This window comes from Neoarius graeffei, chromosome 8, assembly GCF_027579695.1.
Source record: "Neoarius graeffei isolate fNeoGra1 chromosome 8, fNeoGra1.pri, whole genome shotgun sequence".
NCBI lineage: Eukaryota > Metazoa > Chordata > Actinopteri > Siluriformes > Ariidae > Neoarius > Neoarius graeffei.
Genome location: NC_083576.1, coordinates 37,295,120 through 37,313,794, shown reverse-complemented (window position 1 = coordinate 37,313,794; position 18,675 = coordinate 37,295,120). Strand labels below are relative to the sequence as shown.

At 43.3% G+C, this 18,675-nt stretch overlaps 1 protein-coding gene across 1 annotated transcript in view; it reads left to right on the top strand.

Annotated features, from left to right (window-relative positions):
* Window positions 1–1,359: 1,359 nt before the first annotated feature.
* LOC132890601 (RING finger protein 148) overlaps window positions 1,360–18,675 on the top strand; it is a 68,088-nt gene continuing 50,772 nt past the window's right edge. Inside the window, exon 1 of the mRNA XM_060927622.1 lies at window positions 1,360–1,780. Within this exon, the coding sequence (XP_060783605.1) occupies window positions 1,360–1,780 (421 nt within the window). The remainder of the gene's footprint in view (window positions 1,781–18,675) is intronic.

Here is an 18,675-nt window from a genome sequence, read left to right as displayed (position 1 = left end):
ACAGCTCTGTGTTGCTCAGCTCTTTTTATTTTTTTTAAATCCTGGAAGATTTATGAAACTAAACTGACAAAATTGCCTTCATTTATGTTATTATTTATTAATTCATTCAGAATAGCACTTGAATGAGCAGATTTCATGTTATATTTGTTAGACAAACACTTTACATTTTTATTTTGGGTATAACTAATATTCAATATATTACTGACTGATACTGATTGATATTGAACAGAATACATTATATAAATTATTACATTAAGCTACTTACTACTTAAGTAATCATTTTATGACACTTTTTTAACTCATTCAAGTCATTATTTTGATGAGCACTTCTATTTGAGTCATTATTATTGAAGTAACAATACTTTTACTTGAGTACATTTTTTGCTTACTCTACCTAACTCTGGTTATCATAGCCATAGAAAGGTTTCTAAATACTTACTGTAAGTGCTGTCTAGGGAATTTATTGTTGTTGTTGTGACAAGCTTGTGACATGTTTGATATATGTTAATCCTACAATATATAAACCATTATGGAACACAAGGAAGTAGAAAAGGATGTTGCATACATAACCATGATTTTGTGACTAATTGGAGTACCACCTTGCCATGTGGGTCACTCAGATTGACTTTACTAGTATTTGGCTTGGAAACGAGCAAACAAGAAAAGTCCGCTGTATCAGAAGGAAACTGCCCTTGTAGCCCTCCACCTAGTGGAGGAACTGTGATTACATGCACAACCTTCTGATTTTATATATTTACTCAAGTTGAATATTACATATGTTAACATGAGCCACACAGCAGATAACAAATTCTAAATAAACAGATTTATTTCCACTGTTAGGAATTTTTACTTTGTTTTACAATATCTTTAACATTTCAGTTGCACACTTGGACCCATGGTATTCTCTTAAATTGTAAAACAAACAAACAAACAAACAAACAAACAAACAAACAAACAAACAAACAGAAATTAAAAAAAAATCACCTAGATGGGACGTCAGAGAGGAAGACTGTTCACCACCAATTTCATCTAATTTATCATGAATTTATTGAAATTCCAGCATGTAAATGTGACCTGAGTGCTATAAACATTCTAAATGTCTTTTGTATTTTTTTTTTGTTCTCTAAAGAGTGTATTTCTACACCAACAAGGAATGAGTAGGGCACTGTGAATGCTAACTTATTCAAATAAGTGATATCTTAGCCAGTGTTCAAGGTCCAGAATGATAAGATTAGCTCCAACTGACGTAGAGCAATCTTAGATTACCTGAAGCAATATCTGATTACAGTTAGCCACTGGTACAGTGCAACACTGTGCAACATTACAAAGCGAATCAGGATTATTTACCTGCTCTGGAAAATGAGAAGGGACTATAGAGTAATACGTGGGTTAACTTGGACATGGCTGGCATTGTGGGTTATTCAGTCTCGTGTCCATGCAGGTTCCTCTTTGATATTTTGGACTGCATATGTGGAAGTGCGCTACTTGAGCGCAGGGACTAACCAAACGATGATCAGTGTGTGTGAGTGCGGAGTGTATGGGTCAGACTCACCACTGAAACAGGCCTCTGGATTTGTGGTGCTCCCAAATTCAGATTCACTGGGCTGCCAACCGAATACCACATTCACCACTAAGGAGGCGCAATGGATAGCTCTCATCAAAAGAGGCAACTGTACCCATGCTGAGAAAATTCAAGCTGCGCAGCAAGAGGGTGCATCGGCTGTAGTTATATACAATGTTGATGGGACTGGAAATGGGACAGACAGAATGTCTCATGCAGGTATTGCAGATCTTTTTTGTAATACAGTGCTTGGATTAACTGGGGTTAGGAATATGTATTGTCCACCTCAGGTTTCAGTAACTGTCTGCAAAACAGTATATATACAAATGTCTATTTAACCCCACTGTCTGTAATGTAGACATCAGGTGTCCTATGATGTTTTTCTAGGTGTTATGTATTTCCTCTATTCTTCTCTTTTCTAGATTAGGCTCACATATTGATTGTTGCATTACACATTTGCTACAAATATTTCATAGTTCCAGCTCAATACACAATCTTTTACTTAGCACTTAGCTTTATCTACAGTGTTTTCTCGTAAATAGTCACATTCCTTCATGGGAAGGCTCCACTCTATAACATTAATGAAAAAATTCATGAGTATTGAGCAATATATACTGAGTAATACTGTCTGAAGCATTTGAGTTCATCAAGTCTATCCTACAATAGCATATACAATAATTATGACAAGTATTACCTTATTTTTATATAACAAAGGGAATCTCATTATCTGGATAGACTATTATTCAAACCTAAACATACCTTGTGGGGCAAGGTAAAATTAAATACCAGGTGGCAAATTTAGTAAAAAAAAAAAAACCCACCATGAAATGTCTTAGCAATGTGTTGGGTTAGAAAAGCTTCAGCATGGCAAAGATTATACAAGCATCTGAAACTGTACAGGAATAATTGAGCACTGTTCTTCCAAAAGACAATCCCAAACTTCTGATGGTGGTGAAAAGCAATTTCTAATAGGTCACTCCAAAATCTCTCATAAGTGTTAAATTGGGGTGAGATCTGCTGGCCTTAGCACATGATTTAGATTTTCATGTTCATGAAAACATTCAGTGAGCCCTTATGCCCTGTGGATGTGTGCAGAGTCATCGTGGAAAAGAGCACTCCCATCAGGATAGAAATGATTCATCATAGAATAAAGTTGATCAGTCAAAATAACTGAAACTGAATTTGGTAATGCTTGAAAGAAAAATGTGTAATGTGAAAATTTCAGTATGAAACTTAAGATATTTGAATATATTGGTTCTGCATTCAGCTCTTTCAAATTCAGGGCTACATTCCAATAGTCCATCCTATTTCCTTTCCAAATTACTTTTCTTTGACCTTGATCTGTTAGGAATGGTGGAGGTGTGGTGAGATAGGGTCCAAAAGCAGAACACAGACAGTTACCCAATAAATAAGGTGATTTAATCCAGGAAAAAAGGGTGTGGCAAAAAGGTAAACAAACAGGACACAAAAAACAAATGGAAAAAATAGTCTGGGAAAAAAGAGACAAAAAAACTTGACAAAAACACGAGACAGGTAAGGGCAAAAATGCTAGTGCAAAAAAACATGAACAAGAATAAATGCTAGTGCAAAAAACCATCAACAAGAAAAAACCTTAGTGCAAAAAACCATAAACCAGAAAAACAGCTAGAGCAAAAACCATGAGATGCAAAAAGGCACAGAAATGGCTAGAGAAGCAAACGAGATGTTCTGGCAAAGTTAGAGTCTGAGAACAGTGTATTTATAGGCAGTGGTGAAAACCAGGAAGTGAATACAGGTGAGGTGGAATTCCCATCCCGGATCCGGATCAGCGCTGGTGTGAGAGATCCATAATCTCCGGAGTGGATGTCCGGGGCAGAGCATGACAGTACCCCCCCCCCCCCCAACGAGCGCTTCCAGGTGCTTTAGGAAGCGTGTTTGGGTGTTGCCGGTGGAAGTCAGAGATAAGAATTGGGTCCAAGATGAACCTGGCAGGGACCCAACTTCTCTCTTCGGGACCATAACCTTCCCAGTCCACCAGGTACTGGAGTCTTCTGCCTCACCGCTGCACCTTCACCAGCTTTTTGATCGTGTAGGCTTTGCCGCCATCAATGAGCATGGGAGGCGGAAGGGGTTTGGAGGGTGGGAACAAAGAACTAGAGACCAGAGGTTTAAGCTGTGACACGTGAAAAGTGGGGTGAATATGTCGCATGGTGAGTGGTAATGCCAGTCTGATGGAACATGGATTGATTACCTTGCTGATGAGGAAGGGTCCTAGGTATCTGGGGGCCAGCTTGTGGGAGACGGTTCTGAGTGGCAGATGGCACGTGGAGAGCATGACTCGCTGCCCCACCTGGTAGGTGGGTGCCTTGTCGGCCTGCCTCTTGGGTGCTAGGGTGGAGCGAAGGAGTCTTCTCCAGGCCAATGCCCACGTCCTCTTGCAGTGGTGTATGAAGGTCTGGGCTGAGGGTATGGCAATCTCCTCCTCTTGGTTGGGGAAGAGTGGTGGTTGGTAACCTAGCGAGCACTGGAAGGGCAAGAGACCTGTGACAGATGAAGGGAGAGTATTGTGAGCATACTCGACCCAAGGTAAGTATTTACTCCAAGAACCGGCATCCCTGGACGCCATGCACCTGGGTGCCACCTCCAAATTTTGATTCGCCCGTTCTGCCTGGCCATTGGTTTGAGGATGGAACCCTGAGGAGAGACTACAGGAGGCCCCAATGAGTTTGCAGAAGGCCCTCCAGAACTGCGCAGTGAACTGAGGACCCCGGTCAGAGACGATATCAGTGGGAAGTCCATGTAGGTGGAAAATGTGAAGGATGAGTAATTCGGCGTTTTCTTTAGCTGTGGGAAGCTTGGGCAGAGGGATGGAAATGGACTGTCTTGGAGAAACAGTCAATAACTGTGAGGATGCATGTGTTGCCACCTGAGTTGGGGAGTCCTGTGACAAAGTCCAGGGCGATGTGAGACCAGGGTTGATGACGAATCGGGAGGGGTCTTAGCAGGCCAGCAGGGGGTCGATTGGCTGTCTTGTTCCAGGTACATGTGTCGTAGGCTGCCATGAACTCCTGGACATCTTCCTTGATGGATGACCACCAGAAGCACTGTTGGATGAGCGCCAGGGTTTGAGCAGCTCCTGGGTGACAAGCCAACTTGGAGCCATGACTCTACTGCAGCACCTGGGTTCACACAGAACAGGGAACAAACAGATGGTGAGGTGGTATTTTGCTTGACTTACCTTCTCTGGGGTCCTGCTCCAAAGCCTTCTGCACCGATGTCTCTACCTCAAGTAAGGCAGCCCCCACCAGACAGTGTGGAGGGAGGATGGTTTTGGGTGTACTAGACTCCTCCTGGCGGGCAGAGAATATCCTGGACAGGGCATCAGGTTTGCCGTTCTTGGAGCCTGGGCGGTAGGAAAGCGTGAATTGGAACCAGGAGAAGAAGAGAGATCATCGGGCTTGTCATGAGTCAAGGCATTTAGCGGACTTGAGGTATTCTAGGTTCTTGTGGTCGGTCCAGACAAGGAAGGGGAGATCTGACCCCTCGAGCCAGTGCCTCCACTCCTCCAGAGCTAGCTTGACAGCCAACAGCTCTATGTCGCCGATGTCGTAATTTTGTTCAGCAGGGGACAGCTGGCGAGAGAAGAAGAAGCAGGGGTGGACCTTGTTATCATTGGCCCTCTGAGAGAGAATGGCTCCGACCCCAGACTCAGAAGCATTGACCTCCACGATGAACTGTTTGGTTGGATCGGGTATGGTGAGAATGGGTGCTGTGGTGAACTTGCGCTTGAGCATGGAGAAGTCTTTCACTGCTTCCTCCCCCCACTTGAATGAGGTCTTAATCGAAGTCAAGGCAGTGAGAGGTCTGGCCACCGTGCTGAAGTCACAGATGAAGCGCCTGTAGAAATTGGCAAATCCCAGGAAACACTGGAGCTCTTGTCATGAGGATGGGGTGGGCCAGTCAGTGACTGCCTCAAGCTTGAGGGGGTCCATCTGGATCCTAGCCAGGGAGATGATGAACCCCAGAAATGAGACAGAGCTCTGGTGGAATTTGCTCTTTTCTGCCTTGACAAACAGCTTATTTTCTAGCAGGCACTGGAGGACCTGCCAGATGTGGCCCTGATGTTCCTCCAGGAAACGAGAAAAGATCAGGATGTCATCCAGGTACATTAAAATGAAGATGTTAAGAAAGTCCCTTCGGACATCGTTGACGAGTGCCTGGAAGACTGCGGGTACATTGGTCAGGCCGAAAGGGACCATAAGGTACTCGTAGTGGCCAGTGGCGGTGTTAAAGGCCATCTTCCACTCATCCCCCTCCCTGATCCTGACGAGATGGTAGGCATTGCGCAAGTCCAACTTGGTAAATATCTTGGCTCCCTGGAGTAGTTCAAAGGCCGTGGTCATGAGCAGTAGTGGGTAGCAGTTCTTGACTGTGATGGTGTTGAGACCTCAATAGTCAATGCAGGGGCGGAGCGACTTGTCCTTCTTCTCCACAAAGAAGAATCCTGCCCCTGCTGGGGAGGAGGAAGGGCAGATGATCTCAGCTTCCAGAGACTCGGAGATGTACTTCTCCATAGCTTGCCTTTCGACAGGAGAGAAAGAGTAGAGTCGCCCTTTGGGTAGTGCCGTCCCGGGCAAGAGGTCGATTCCACAGTCATAGGATCTGTGAGGAGGGAGGGACACTGCTTGGGTCTTGCTGAAGAGGAGTCTTAAGTCCAGGTATTCTGGAGGCACGTGAGAGAGGTCGGGAAACTCGCTGGCTGAAGGCTGTGGTGGTTTGGCAGGAGGCAGAGTGGAGTTCAGGCAGGAAGCGAGGCAGGAATGACTCCAGCCTAGGATGGTGTTATCGGCCCAGTTTAGGTGGGGGTTGTGCTGCGTTAACCAGGGTAATCCTAGGATGATGGGTATGCGGGGGTTGTTCATGACGTGGAGTTGGATGGTTTCAGAGTGGTTGCTGGAAATCCTCAGGGTGAGCGGGGTGGTAAGGTGGGTGATGGTGGTCAAGCCGGTGCCTTTGAGTGTCAGGACTGTGAGAGGGACGTTGAGGGCAAGTAGTGGGATTCCCAGACGCTTGGTGGTGGTGGAGCAGATCAGGTTCCTGTCCGCCTCTGAGTCGACGAGGGCCTGGAGATGGTGATGCTGGTTGTCGTGGATGATGACAGGGAGTAATGGTCAATCAGTGGGGGGCTGGTTCCGAGCGTTGACCACCAGGGCCTTTCAATTCGCTGGTGGTCTCGTTCCCTTTAGCAGGCAGACTCAGCAGATGTGTCCTCGCTGACCGCAGTAGAAACAGGCCCCTGTGCTCTGCCGGCACAGTCGTTCCTCCACTGACACCCATACCTGGTCTACCTGCATGGGTTTGACGGACGAGGCGGGAGGTGGAGAGGAGGTGAAGCTGGGGCGGGTCTTCTCTCTCCTCCATTGCTGGAACCAGGCGTCAATACGGTTGGCGAGGTCCATGAGACTGGAGAGGTCCGACGGCAGTTCCCACAATACCAGTTCATCCTTAAGGGCGTCGGACAAGCCATACAGGATCGCATCGACCTGGGTGCTCTTGTTCCAACCGCACGATGCCGTCAACATCCGGAACTCAATGGCGTAGTCCGAAGTAGACCGGGACCCCTGCCACAGCTCCATGAGTTCCCAAGCTGCCTCCCGGCCGGACAGAGAGCTGTCGAAAGTTCGCCCCATCTCCTTGGAGAAATCTTTAAAACTGGAGCAACATGGAGCATCAGTGTCCCAGACCACTGTTCCCCACTCCCTGGCCTTGCCGGTGAGGAGCATGATGATATATGCCACCCGGGAGCGTTCTGTGGGGAAGGTCAGAGGTTGCAGCTCCATGATCAATGAGCACTGAGATAGGAACGATCTGCAAGTACCTGGCTCTCCATCGTAGGGCTGAGGCGCTGGGAGTCTCGGTTCACGGAGAAAGGCAGTGGCAGGAGCTGAAGTTGGAGACGGCTGGGCAGGGGTAGGCACAGCTTGATAGCGCTGCATCTGTGTGGTGAGGAGGTCAAGTGAGTTGGACAGGGTGGTGAGGTTCTGGGTGATCTGCTGGAGGTCTTGTTGATGGGTCCGGAGGAGAGTCCCTTGCTGCTGGATGGCCGTTCTCATATGGGTGAGTTCCGCTGGATCCATGTTGGCCAGAACGTACTGTTAGGGGTGGTGGAGGTGTGGTGAGATAGGATCCAAAAGCAGAACACAGACAGTTATCCAATAAATAAGGTGATTTAATCCAGGAAAAAAGGGTGTGGCAAAAAGGTAAACAAACAGGACACAAAAAACAAAATGGCAAAAATACTCCAGGAAAAAACAGACAAAATACTTGACAAAAACACGAGACAGGAAAGGGCAAAAATGCTAGTGCAAAAAACCATGAACAAGAATCGACGCTAGTGCAAAAAAAAACAAACCAGAAAAACAGCTCGAGCAAAAACCATGAGACGCAAAAAGGCACAGAAATGGCTAGAGAAGCAAACGAGACGTTCTGGCAAAGTCAGAGTCTGAGAACGGTGTATTTATAGGCAGCGGTGAAAACCAGGAAGTGAATACAGGTGAGGTGGAATTCCCGTCCCGGATCCAGATCGGCGCTGGTGTGAGAGATCTGTAATCTCTGGAGTGGATGTCCAGGGCGGAGCATGACATGATCGAAAATGTCATGAGATCAAGAAAAGATGTGAAGGAGAATTCATAAGAACAGAGGAAAAGACAATTACAGTGCTAAGAGAATCCGACTGCACTTACAGTGGTGCTTGAAAGTTTGTGAACCCTTTAGAATTTTCTATCTTTCTGCATAAATATGACCTAAAACATCATGTTTTCACACAAATCCTAAAAGTAGATAAAGACAACCCAATTAAACAAATTAGACAAAAATATTATACTTGGTCATTTATTTATTGAGGAAAATGATCCAATATTATATATCTGTGTGTGGCAAAAGTATGTGAACCTTTGCTTTCAGTATCTGGTGTGCAGCAATAACTGCAACTAAACGTTTCTGGTAACTGTTGATCAGTCCTGCACACTGGCTTGGAGAAATTTTAGCCCATTCCTCCGTATAGAACAGCTTCAACTCTGGGACGTTGGTGCGTTTCCTCACATGAACTGCTTGCTTCAGTTCCTTCCACAACATTTCGATTGGATTAACGTCAGGACTTTGACTTGGCCATTCCAAAACATTAACTTTATTCTTCTTTAACCATTCTTTGGTAGAATGACTTGTGTGCTTAGGGTCGTTGTCTTGCTGCATGACCCACCTTCTCTTGAGATTCAGGTCATGGACAGATGTCCTGACATTTTCCTTTAGAATTCGCTGGTTTAATTCAGAATTCATTGTTCCATCAATGATGGCAAGCCATCCTGGCCCAGATGCAGCAAAACAGGCCCAAACCATGATACTACCACCACCATGTTTCACAGATGGGATAAGGTTCTAATGCTGGAATGCAGTGTTTTCCTTTCTCCAAACATAATGCTTCTCATTTAAACCAAAAAGTTCTATTTTGGTCTCATCCATCCACAAAACATTTTTCCAATAGCCTTCTGGCTTGTCCACATGATCTTGAGCAAACTGCAGACAAGCAGCAATGTTCTTTTTGGAGAGCAGTGGCTTTCTCTTTGCAACCCTGCCATGCACACCATTGTTGTTCAGTGTTCTCCTGATGGTGGACTCATGAACATTAACATTCGCCAATGTGAGAAAGGCCTTCAGTTGCTTAGAAATTACCCTGGGGTCCTTTGTGACCTTGCCGACTATTACACTCTTGGAGTGATCTTTGTTGGTTGACCACTTGTGGGGAGGGTAACAATGGTCTTGAATTTTCTCCATTTGTACACAATCTGTCTGACTGTGGATTGATGGAGTCCAAACTCTTTAGAGATGGTTTTGTAACCTTTTCCAGCCTGATGAGCATCAACAATGCTTTTTCTGAGGTCTTCAGAAATCTCCTTTGTTTGTGCCATGATCCACTTCCACAAACGTGTTGTGAAGGTCAGACATTGATAGATCCCTGTTCTTTAAATAAAACAGGGTGCCCACTCACACCTGATTGTCATCCCATTGATTGAAAACACCTGACTCTAATTTCACCTTCAAATTAACTGCTAATCCTAGAGGTTCACATACTTTTGCCACTCACAGGTATGTAATATTGGATAATTTTCCTCAATAAATAAATAACCAAGTCTAATATTTTTGTCTCATTTGTTTAACTGGGTTCTCTTTATCTACTTTTAGGATCCAAAAAAGTTGGGATGCTGTGTAAACTGTAAATAATTTCAGAACAAATAAATAATTTCACATTTCAGAATAAAGAATTCACATTTCAGAATGTACAGCATGCATCTTTAATAAAAAAAAAACACTAGAATTTGGTGCACAAGTTTTAATTTTCTTTGGGTTTCATGAAATCAATACAAGGTCAGAATTATACATACAGGGTCAAAAATATACATACAGCACACCTAATATTTGGGTAAAATGTCTTTTCACAAGATTCACCTTGACCAAACATTTTTGTTCTGGCAGAATTCTGGTTGGATATTTCACAACTCTTCATGGTAGAATTGGTAGAGTTCAATTAAATGTGTTTTTTTTTTCTTGGCATGGACTCAACTTATAAGTACAGTCCATATATTTTCAATAGGTTTGAAGTCAGGACTTGTTTTAAGCTTAATGTTAGCTTGCTTTATCCTCCACAACCAGCTCTGATGCGTGTTTGGGTTCATTATCCTGTTGTAACTCCCAAGTCATGTTCAAGTTTCTGATGGTTTATGCTGAATAATTTTGAGTTAGTCCTCCTTCTTCATTATTCCATCCACTTTGTGCAATGAACCAGTTCCACTGGCAGCAAAACAGCCCCAGAGCATGATGATCCTACCACCACCAGCAGCTGGTACAGTGTCCCTCTGTGCATGGTGGTCATTGTGGCCAAACAACTCAATCTTTGTCTCATCTGACCATACAGCTATCCTCCAGAAGGCTTTTTCTTTGTCTGTGTGGTCAGCTTCAAACTTTAGTTAAGCTTGAAGGTGTAAATTTTGGATCAGGGGGTTATTTCTTGGATAGCAGCCTCTTAGTCCATGGTGATCTGAACTGTAGACAGTGAACCATCAGCTTCCGTTTCATGGCAGGGCTATGCCTTGGTGGTTCCCAGGTTGTTCCTGACCATCCAAACCAATTTCCTTTCAGCTGAGGGTGACAGTTTGGGTTTTCTTGAAGCAAAGTGGCTTGGCAAAGTGACTACACCTCACAATAACTTGGATACAATTGTTTGGACTGATCTTGGAATTTGCAGTTGTTTAGAAATGGCTCCAAGAGACATTCCAGAGTTTTGTATATCTGCAAATTTCTTTCTTAGATCTGCACTGAGCTCCTTGGACTTTCCCATTTTACTGTGTGTTGGTCAGTCCAATGAATGCTGTAAACAAACCCTTTTTATGAAGGCACAGAGAAGCTACCAGCTGTAGTCAGTCATGATCACTAACAGGAAGTTAAGAGACCTCAGCCTTGGCAAAATAAGAGACATTTTGGAAGTTTCAGCACCTCTGAATTCATGATCTAAGTGAGCGTATGCAAATTTTTGACCATGTATGTATAATTTTGACCCTGTGTTGATTTTAGAAAACCCAAAGAAAATTAAAACTTGTGCTGCAAATTCTAGTGTTTTTTTTTTAATTAAAGTTGTTTGCTGTACATTCTGCCACAGAAAAAGAACAGTTCAAAGAAATTACTGAAAGCCCAAGTATTGCCATGACATTCATATCCAAGATGACATTAATGTCACTGTATGTAAACTTCTGACCACAACTGTATGTGCTTATATATATATATATATATATATATATATATATATATATATATATATATATATATATATATATATATATAATTTTTTTTTGTCTTTACCCTGTGATTATTTGGCGACTTGTCCAGAGTGTACCCCGCCTCTGACCCACAGTCAGCTGGGATAGGCTCCAGCTTGCCTGAGAGCCTGCACAGGATAAGCAGTTACAGATAATGGGTGGGTAGATGGATGGATGGACTTCTACATTATCAGTCCAAAAACATTTTAGGGTTCCAAACATTCGTTTTCCACCACCAAATTAAATGTTACAGAAAAAAGGTTGTATCTGAGCAGCATATTACATAAGAGACCACTTTCCAGATTAAAAAAGTCAACATAATGAAGGCTACTGGGTTTTGCTGCAAAGTTAAGAAGCAAGTGTGACAGTCAAAGTCACTAGAAGAACTGTGGCTGGGTCTGCAAGATGTTCAGTAAAGCCTACAGCTCATTTCCTTATAAAACTGCACTCACAATACCTGAGACTATTTTTTTTTTCTCAGAACAAAGGGTCATCTCGCACCAAATATTGACTTTGTTTCTTTTATTATGGCTTACTGTTTTTGTAGTATTTTTTTAATGTTGAAACATTTCATTTCATTATTTTTCAAGCCATTTTTGGTCTATAGCATTTCTTTACATTTGCCTGAGACGTTTGCACAGTACTGTATGCCTCTCTAAAATCCCAATATATGCCTCCATGTCAATGGTACCTTCACACACATGCAACTCATCCATGCCGTGGGCACTGATGCCCACCATACCATCACAGATGCTGGCTTTTGAACCTTCCTCTGATAACAAACTGGATGGTCATGTTCACCTTTGGCACATAGAACATGACATCTGGTTTTCCCCAAAACAAGCTGAAATCTAGACTCTTCTGACCAGAGCATGTTTCCACTGTCTTTCAGGCTGTCTGAGATGAGTTCAGGCCCCAGAGAAATCAGTGGCACTTCTGCAGAGAATTGATGAATGGCTTCCTCCTTGCATAATACAGTTTCAGGTTGCATTTATGGATGCAGTGTGAAACAGGCTTTTAGGCAGGATTTTTTTTTAGGGAGTCTAACTTTTTTGCAGGTGTCACTGTATGTGGCGAGGTGTAGCGGCGCGTTGAGCGCCGCTGGCACGAGTGTTTTAGGGGGTTGAGAATTATGTAAAAATGTTAAAGAAAATGTATTCAAAATACATGTAGGTATAACAGATTGGTAATACAATATCAACTTTGGGAACACCAAAACAAAATACACTGCAAACTGCGTATATTTTTAATGAATATTATTATTAAAATGGGTATATTTCTGGGATTTTTTGAGCTGGAGTTGCATATTAAGCATGACAAATTAGCTATAAAGCTTTCTGATCGCAGAATACTACATAAATAAAGCTTGTTGTAGCTGTGTTTGTCTCAGTCAGTAGTGCACCTATTGCAATTGCATTACATGTGACAACCAACCCCGAACACAGTGTGACAACCAACCCCGGCTGACCAGTTTTGCTTTCAAAGCCGCTAGCGTCCAAAGATTTAGTATAACAAAGAAAAAAACACACAGGAAATATGGCTAAGTCTTCAAACATTATAATGGTATTCGTTTTTTCAATAGAAACCCATTAATTACAAAGCTAGAAGGTAAAAACCAAGGACGAACAGTTTCATGTTCGTCCTTTTCACGTGCGTTCTTTGGAATCCCAGCATCCTTTAGAACGTGTCGTATTTGATTATTGTTTAGCCTACTAGAAATACTACCCGCCGGCTCGACTACCACACTCTCCACTACGTAGCCTGTAATGTTGGGAAAATCTGCATGAAAATGTGTTATTTACTGTTAAAAGGATTTATTCGGGATAAATAACATGTCAGGTAAGGCCGGTTTTCTATAGACTACATTCCACATTTAGCTGCGGCAATATAGTCTACGGCTATATTGCCTGGATATTTATGCCAGTGTCTCCTAGGCATACATCTTTTCCCCCTCTGCTCTGGGAACGCATATTACAAGTGCTTTGTACACCAAATTTATTTAATAACCCATTTATTTATAACGAGGGCTCTCACAACTTTGAAATTAGTGCAGCCATAGAAACGCGTGTTTCTGTAGCTCTGCGGCGGGTGCCTATATTTTGTACTCTGGGCTCGTGCTGTTGCTATGGTAACCCTGGGCGTCTTCGGGAAAGACAGCTGTCAAAGCGAGACTTCTGAAATTTCCAAAATGGCGGTGTCAACAAAGCTTGTAGATCCTCGGAAAGCTCAGACTCGGCGATTTTTTAACATATTCAGCTAAGTTACCGGACATAACACGGGCGGAAATATTAGGGCGTCTTTAGGGCGTCGTACTAAAAAGTAGGGCGTCCAATTTCTTGTTTTTTTCAGTACAGGGCGTCGAAAAGACGCCCAGACGCCCCTCTATCTAAAAGCCTGGTGTGAAAGGGTATTGTGTTAAAGGGTACCCACAGTGAAAAATAAACATAGGCTGGAAATATTACATATTTTCCACAAATGCCTTTTGATTACCCTGTATTGTCACACTGTGTAGCATAAAGCAGTGCTTTAAAATTATTTTGTATTCCTGCTTCCTTCAGGGTACAGCCATATTGCCATTTTGTGGGTGGAGTCAAAGGTCAGCATGACATAGTATTGTTGATTGTCTTGCTGCTCCTGACACTGCAGTGTAGCCAGATGTACAAAACGTTTTTGCTGTCATACAGACCATTATCTCATACTCTTTGTAGTGCACTTGTCTTGGGAGCATGCTGCAATTTGAAACTGAGCCAGTGAGTGAGGCCAAAGGAACACACAGCATAATTATTTCTTAATACTTGCCTTTCCCTTGTCTGCAGTTTTGCCATGGACAATCAGGATTGATTCCTCTTTTAGGAACAATTTCATTGCCAGCCCTGTGTGTTGAAAAATGGCAGAGTGCAGATTGCAAAAACAACAAAGTCTCAGATTGCAAAGTCTCAGATTGCAAAAACAACAAATGTACTAATAAGGGAAATCATTTTTTTCTGTGTTCCACTGCTGATAAACTAGCAACATAAATGACTAAACAGTGGCTACACAACTTGGGAACAGGTTACACTTTAGAAACACTTTACTTTTGTAGAAATTCTGTTGTTTGTAAGGACCATTTTGAGCCCAATTGCTTTGAAAGGAATCTCCAGGCCGAGTTCTTGGGCTACAAAGGTCACATTAGATTCAGACCCACTGCTGTGCCAACAATCTTTTGACACTGTCCATGGAAAAGGGATTCAGGAGATGAAAGCCGATTAGCTAGAACAGAATAGACATTCAAAGGTGTGTGTGTATATATATATATATATATATATATATAAAGGGCTCAAAATTCATATATTTTTTCACCTGCCAGCCAGACTAGTTACCTTCCAAAGTAACTAGCCAAATAGAAAATCAACTAGCCAAAATTTGTTCATGTATGAATTTTACTTCTGTCAAAAATAACGCAAAAGAGAGTAGTTACCATTGTTCATGACTAAGGGCCTCTGCATGCTTTTGCGTCAAGGCTTTCGCAGATAGCATTTCGCAGACAGTTGTAATTTATCGTTGAGCGGGGAGTATAGGCGTGTGCAATGTTATTCACCGCCACAACGCAAGGGGGCGCGAAGTTGCGAAATCGCTAGGAGTAGTTGGTGGGTGTGGTTAGTGGAGTGTTCGTCCGGTTACTGAGCAACAGGTCATTCAACACCAACAACAATGGCGACTGGACGAGTCCGCACTTTGATCGAGATGCAGCTTAAGGATCTAGAAATCGAAACACTCCTGGTGCAGGAGCTGGCAGAGAGGCGAAGGAAGCGCCGTAGAAGGTGGGCTTTACGCCCTTTGAATGAGTCTCGGGGAGCAACTGGAGAATTTGCCACACTTGTTCGGCCTCTGAGAGACGACGACGAAATGCATTTCAGATATTTCAGGATGTCCGCGGGTCGGTTTGACAAGCTTGTTCGCCGTCTACAGCCCCTCATCCAACACCAGATGATGCACAGTTTACCCGTGGATGTTCCCCAAAGATTGGCAGTGGTGCTGCGTATTTTGGCTTCGGGCGCAAACCAGCAGACCATCGCATCAAGCTACAAGCTAGTGTCTAGCACGGTGTCGCTGATATTGTCCGAGGTGTGCCAGGCGTTGTGGACGGCACTGCAGCCAGAATTTCTACCATGTCCCACAACAGCCATGTGGGAAAATATCGCAGCTGACTTTTGGAGACTGTGGAATTTCCCAAATTGTGTGGGAAGTATCGATGGAAAACACGTCACCATCAAGGCTCTGCCGCGAGCAGGGAGCGATTATTTCAACTATAAAGGCTCCCACTCCATTGTGTTGATGGCGCTGTGTGACGCAAGGTATCGTTTCACAATGGTGGACGTCGGAGCCTACGGACGTGAGAGTGACAGTGGGGTGTTCAGGGAAAGTACCTTTGGGTCCTTGCTCCTCGACCACAAACTGAACCTGCCCCCACCAGCTGACCTTCCCGGGACCGCGGTCAAGATACCACATGTTGTTGTGGGTGATGCTGCTTTCCCCCTCCACTGCAATCTCATGCGACCATTTCAAGGTATGTGTGACCGTGTCTGCTATGTAAACTGAAACAATTATTCAATGGTCTACTGCATTTCCTGACGCCTTCTATGTTAACAAGTGGAATGCTAAATTATGTTATAGCCATGATTGCAGTGACCGTCTACACCATGTAAACAAAAGTAAAATTGAATGTTCTACAATCTACATGCAGTGCAATAATGTGTTTCGTTGTCTCCCCTCCCTCAATGCAGGAACGAATCTGTCGTGAGACAAGCAAATCTACAATTACTGACACAGCAGGGCCAGACGGGTGATTGAAAACACCTTTGGCATCATGGCTGCAAGGTGGAGGATTCTTGGACGGCCAGTGAAGTTTCTCCCTGACAAAGTTGTGCATGTGGTGAAGGCTTGTGTGGTGCTGCACAACTACCTCACCCACACAGACGAGGTGGCAAGCCAAGAGTCCTGGTACATACCGGCCAGCTTTGCAGACATGGACAGAGCTGGGTCTGTGAGGCCTGGTGAGTGGCGAGCTGAAGTCACCGGGGACTCCAACATGGAGCCTGTTGGCCCATCAAGGATGTCCAGAGCCCGCGCCACCAGAGCATCTATGGCTGTGAGGAATGACCTCATGTCTTTCTTCCAGACTGAAAACAGATCTGTACCATGGCAGAACGAGATGGTGACTTGTGGCACGCTTGGAACACTTGAGGAGTGATGGCCCTCATAAATGGCCTCAACTTTAATATTCTTTGTATGATGTTACAGAAAAGACAGTTCTGATGTTCAAACGTGATAACATTTCCATGGGTTGACTTTTACAAATTGGTATTTCAGAATAATAAAGACACCTTTTCCAAAAATATTTGTTTTTATTTTCCAAAGAGCAATGACGAGGAGTAAAAAGGCAAATATAAAAAAATATAACAATGTACAACAATGACAAGGTGTGAAAATACAAAATGCAAATAGAAATTCTGAACATGTAAATAGATAAAAAAGGAAAATAGAAATAAAGTGGCAAGGTGCAAAAAGGCAAATAGAATAGTAACAACAAACTATAACAATGTATATAGCAAATGCAAATAAATTCTGAACATGTAAATAGATAAAGTGGCATGGTGTAAAAAGGCAAATAGAACAGTAACAACAAAATATAAAACTGTAATGTATAACTAAGGTGTAAAAAGGGAAATAATATTGCAAATGCAAATAAATTCTGAACATATAAATAGATGAAAATAGAAATAAAGTGGCAAGGCGTAAAAAGGCAAATAGAACAGTAACAACAAAATAGTAACAACAAAATATAACAAACTAATGTATATATAATGTATAACTAAGGTTTAAAAAGGGAAATGACAATGTTGAAAATGCAAATAAATTCTGAACATGTAACTAGATGAAAATAAAGTGGCATGGTATGAAAAGGCAAATAGAACAGTAACAACAAAATATAACAAACTATAATGTATAAATAAGGTGTAAAAAGGGAAATAATATTGCAAATGCAAATAAATTCTGAACATGTAAATAGATGAAAATAGAAATAAAGTGGCAAGGGGTAAAAAGGCAAATTCAACAGTAACAACAAAATATAACAATGTATAACTAGGTTTAAAAAGGCAAATGACAATGTTGAAAATGCAAATAAATTCTGAACATGTAAATAGATGAAAATAAAGTGGCATGTTGTAAAAACGGTGAAAAAAATGTAAACACAGACCCTGTCAGTTCTGTGCCCGTGCCTCTGCCCGTACCCGAGTCACTTCATCATAAGCCAGATTGAGGAGGTTCCTCATGAACTCCTCCCTTCTGCCCTCTGGGATCTTCCTCAGCAGGTCCGCACACAGCGTTGCAAAGGAAGAGCAGTCATCATGCACCAGACTGCTTTGCAGTATCTGCCGACTTTCAACCAGTCGGTCCAAGTGTGCCTGTATGTCCGGCTGAAGACCAGAGTCCTCTGTGCACCTGTATTTGCAGTGTCTGGCCGCCACTCGCTGGGGCGCTGGCTGCACAGACGGAGCAGGTGAGGCTGGAGTCAGACGTGCTGGAGACTCGGCCGCAGCTGGTGAGGCAGGGGGCAGACGTGCTGTAGATACAGTCACAGTTGGTGAGGCAGGGGGCACAGGGCACAGCAGTGTAGAGTGCACAGAGAGCGCAGCTGAGGTGGAAGGCACAGGCTGGGAGGCATACAATGACTCCAGGGTCCGAGTGGGCGAAGAGGAACCAGAACTGGAGTCTGTCTCCTGTGATGACTGTGCCTGTTAACAATAAACAATCAATTGGTCATTGTCTATGTAGCTGGTCATTGTACAGATCATGCTATAGTGTATGCATGAATAGCACCACTGCACAAGTGAAATGTAGTACACATTGTTTGCCATATCCTCATCCAGTCTCTACACTCGCTATGGTACTGGTTAAACTGGAAATACAAGCATTGGCGTCACAATACACAAATGGTAACCTGCCTTTTGTTTTCACAAACTGCAGGCGCTGCGTACCGCATGTACACAGCATTGTATCTGGGAAGCTTGGCTACTGTAGCTTCGTATTTTTTACCCAAACTCAAAACACAGAGCATTGGCACCACATTCACCAAACATTAGCTTGTTTTTTTTTTTGTTCAAACTACAAGAAGCACTATCTATGCCACGACAACAAAGGATAGTGCCTTGTTCACTCACTCCAGCTAGCTAGCAAGCTAGCTCATTCATTCTACCTGGCTGGGCACATGATAAAGTAAAAAGTGAA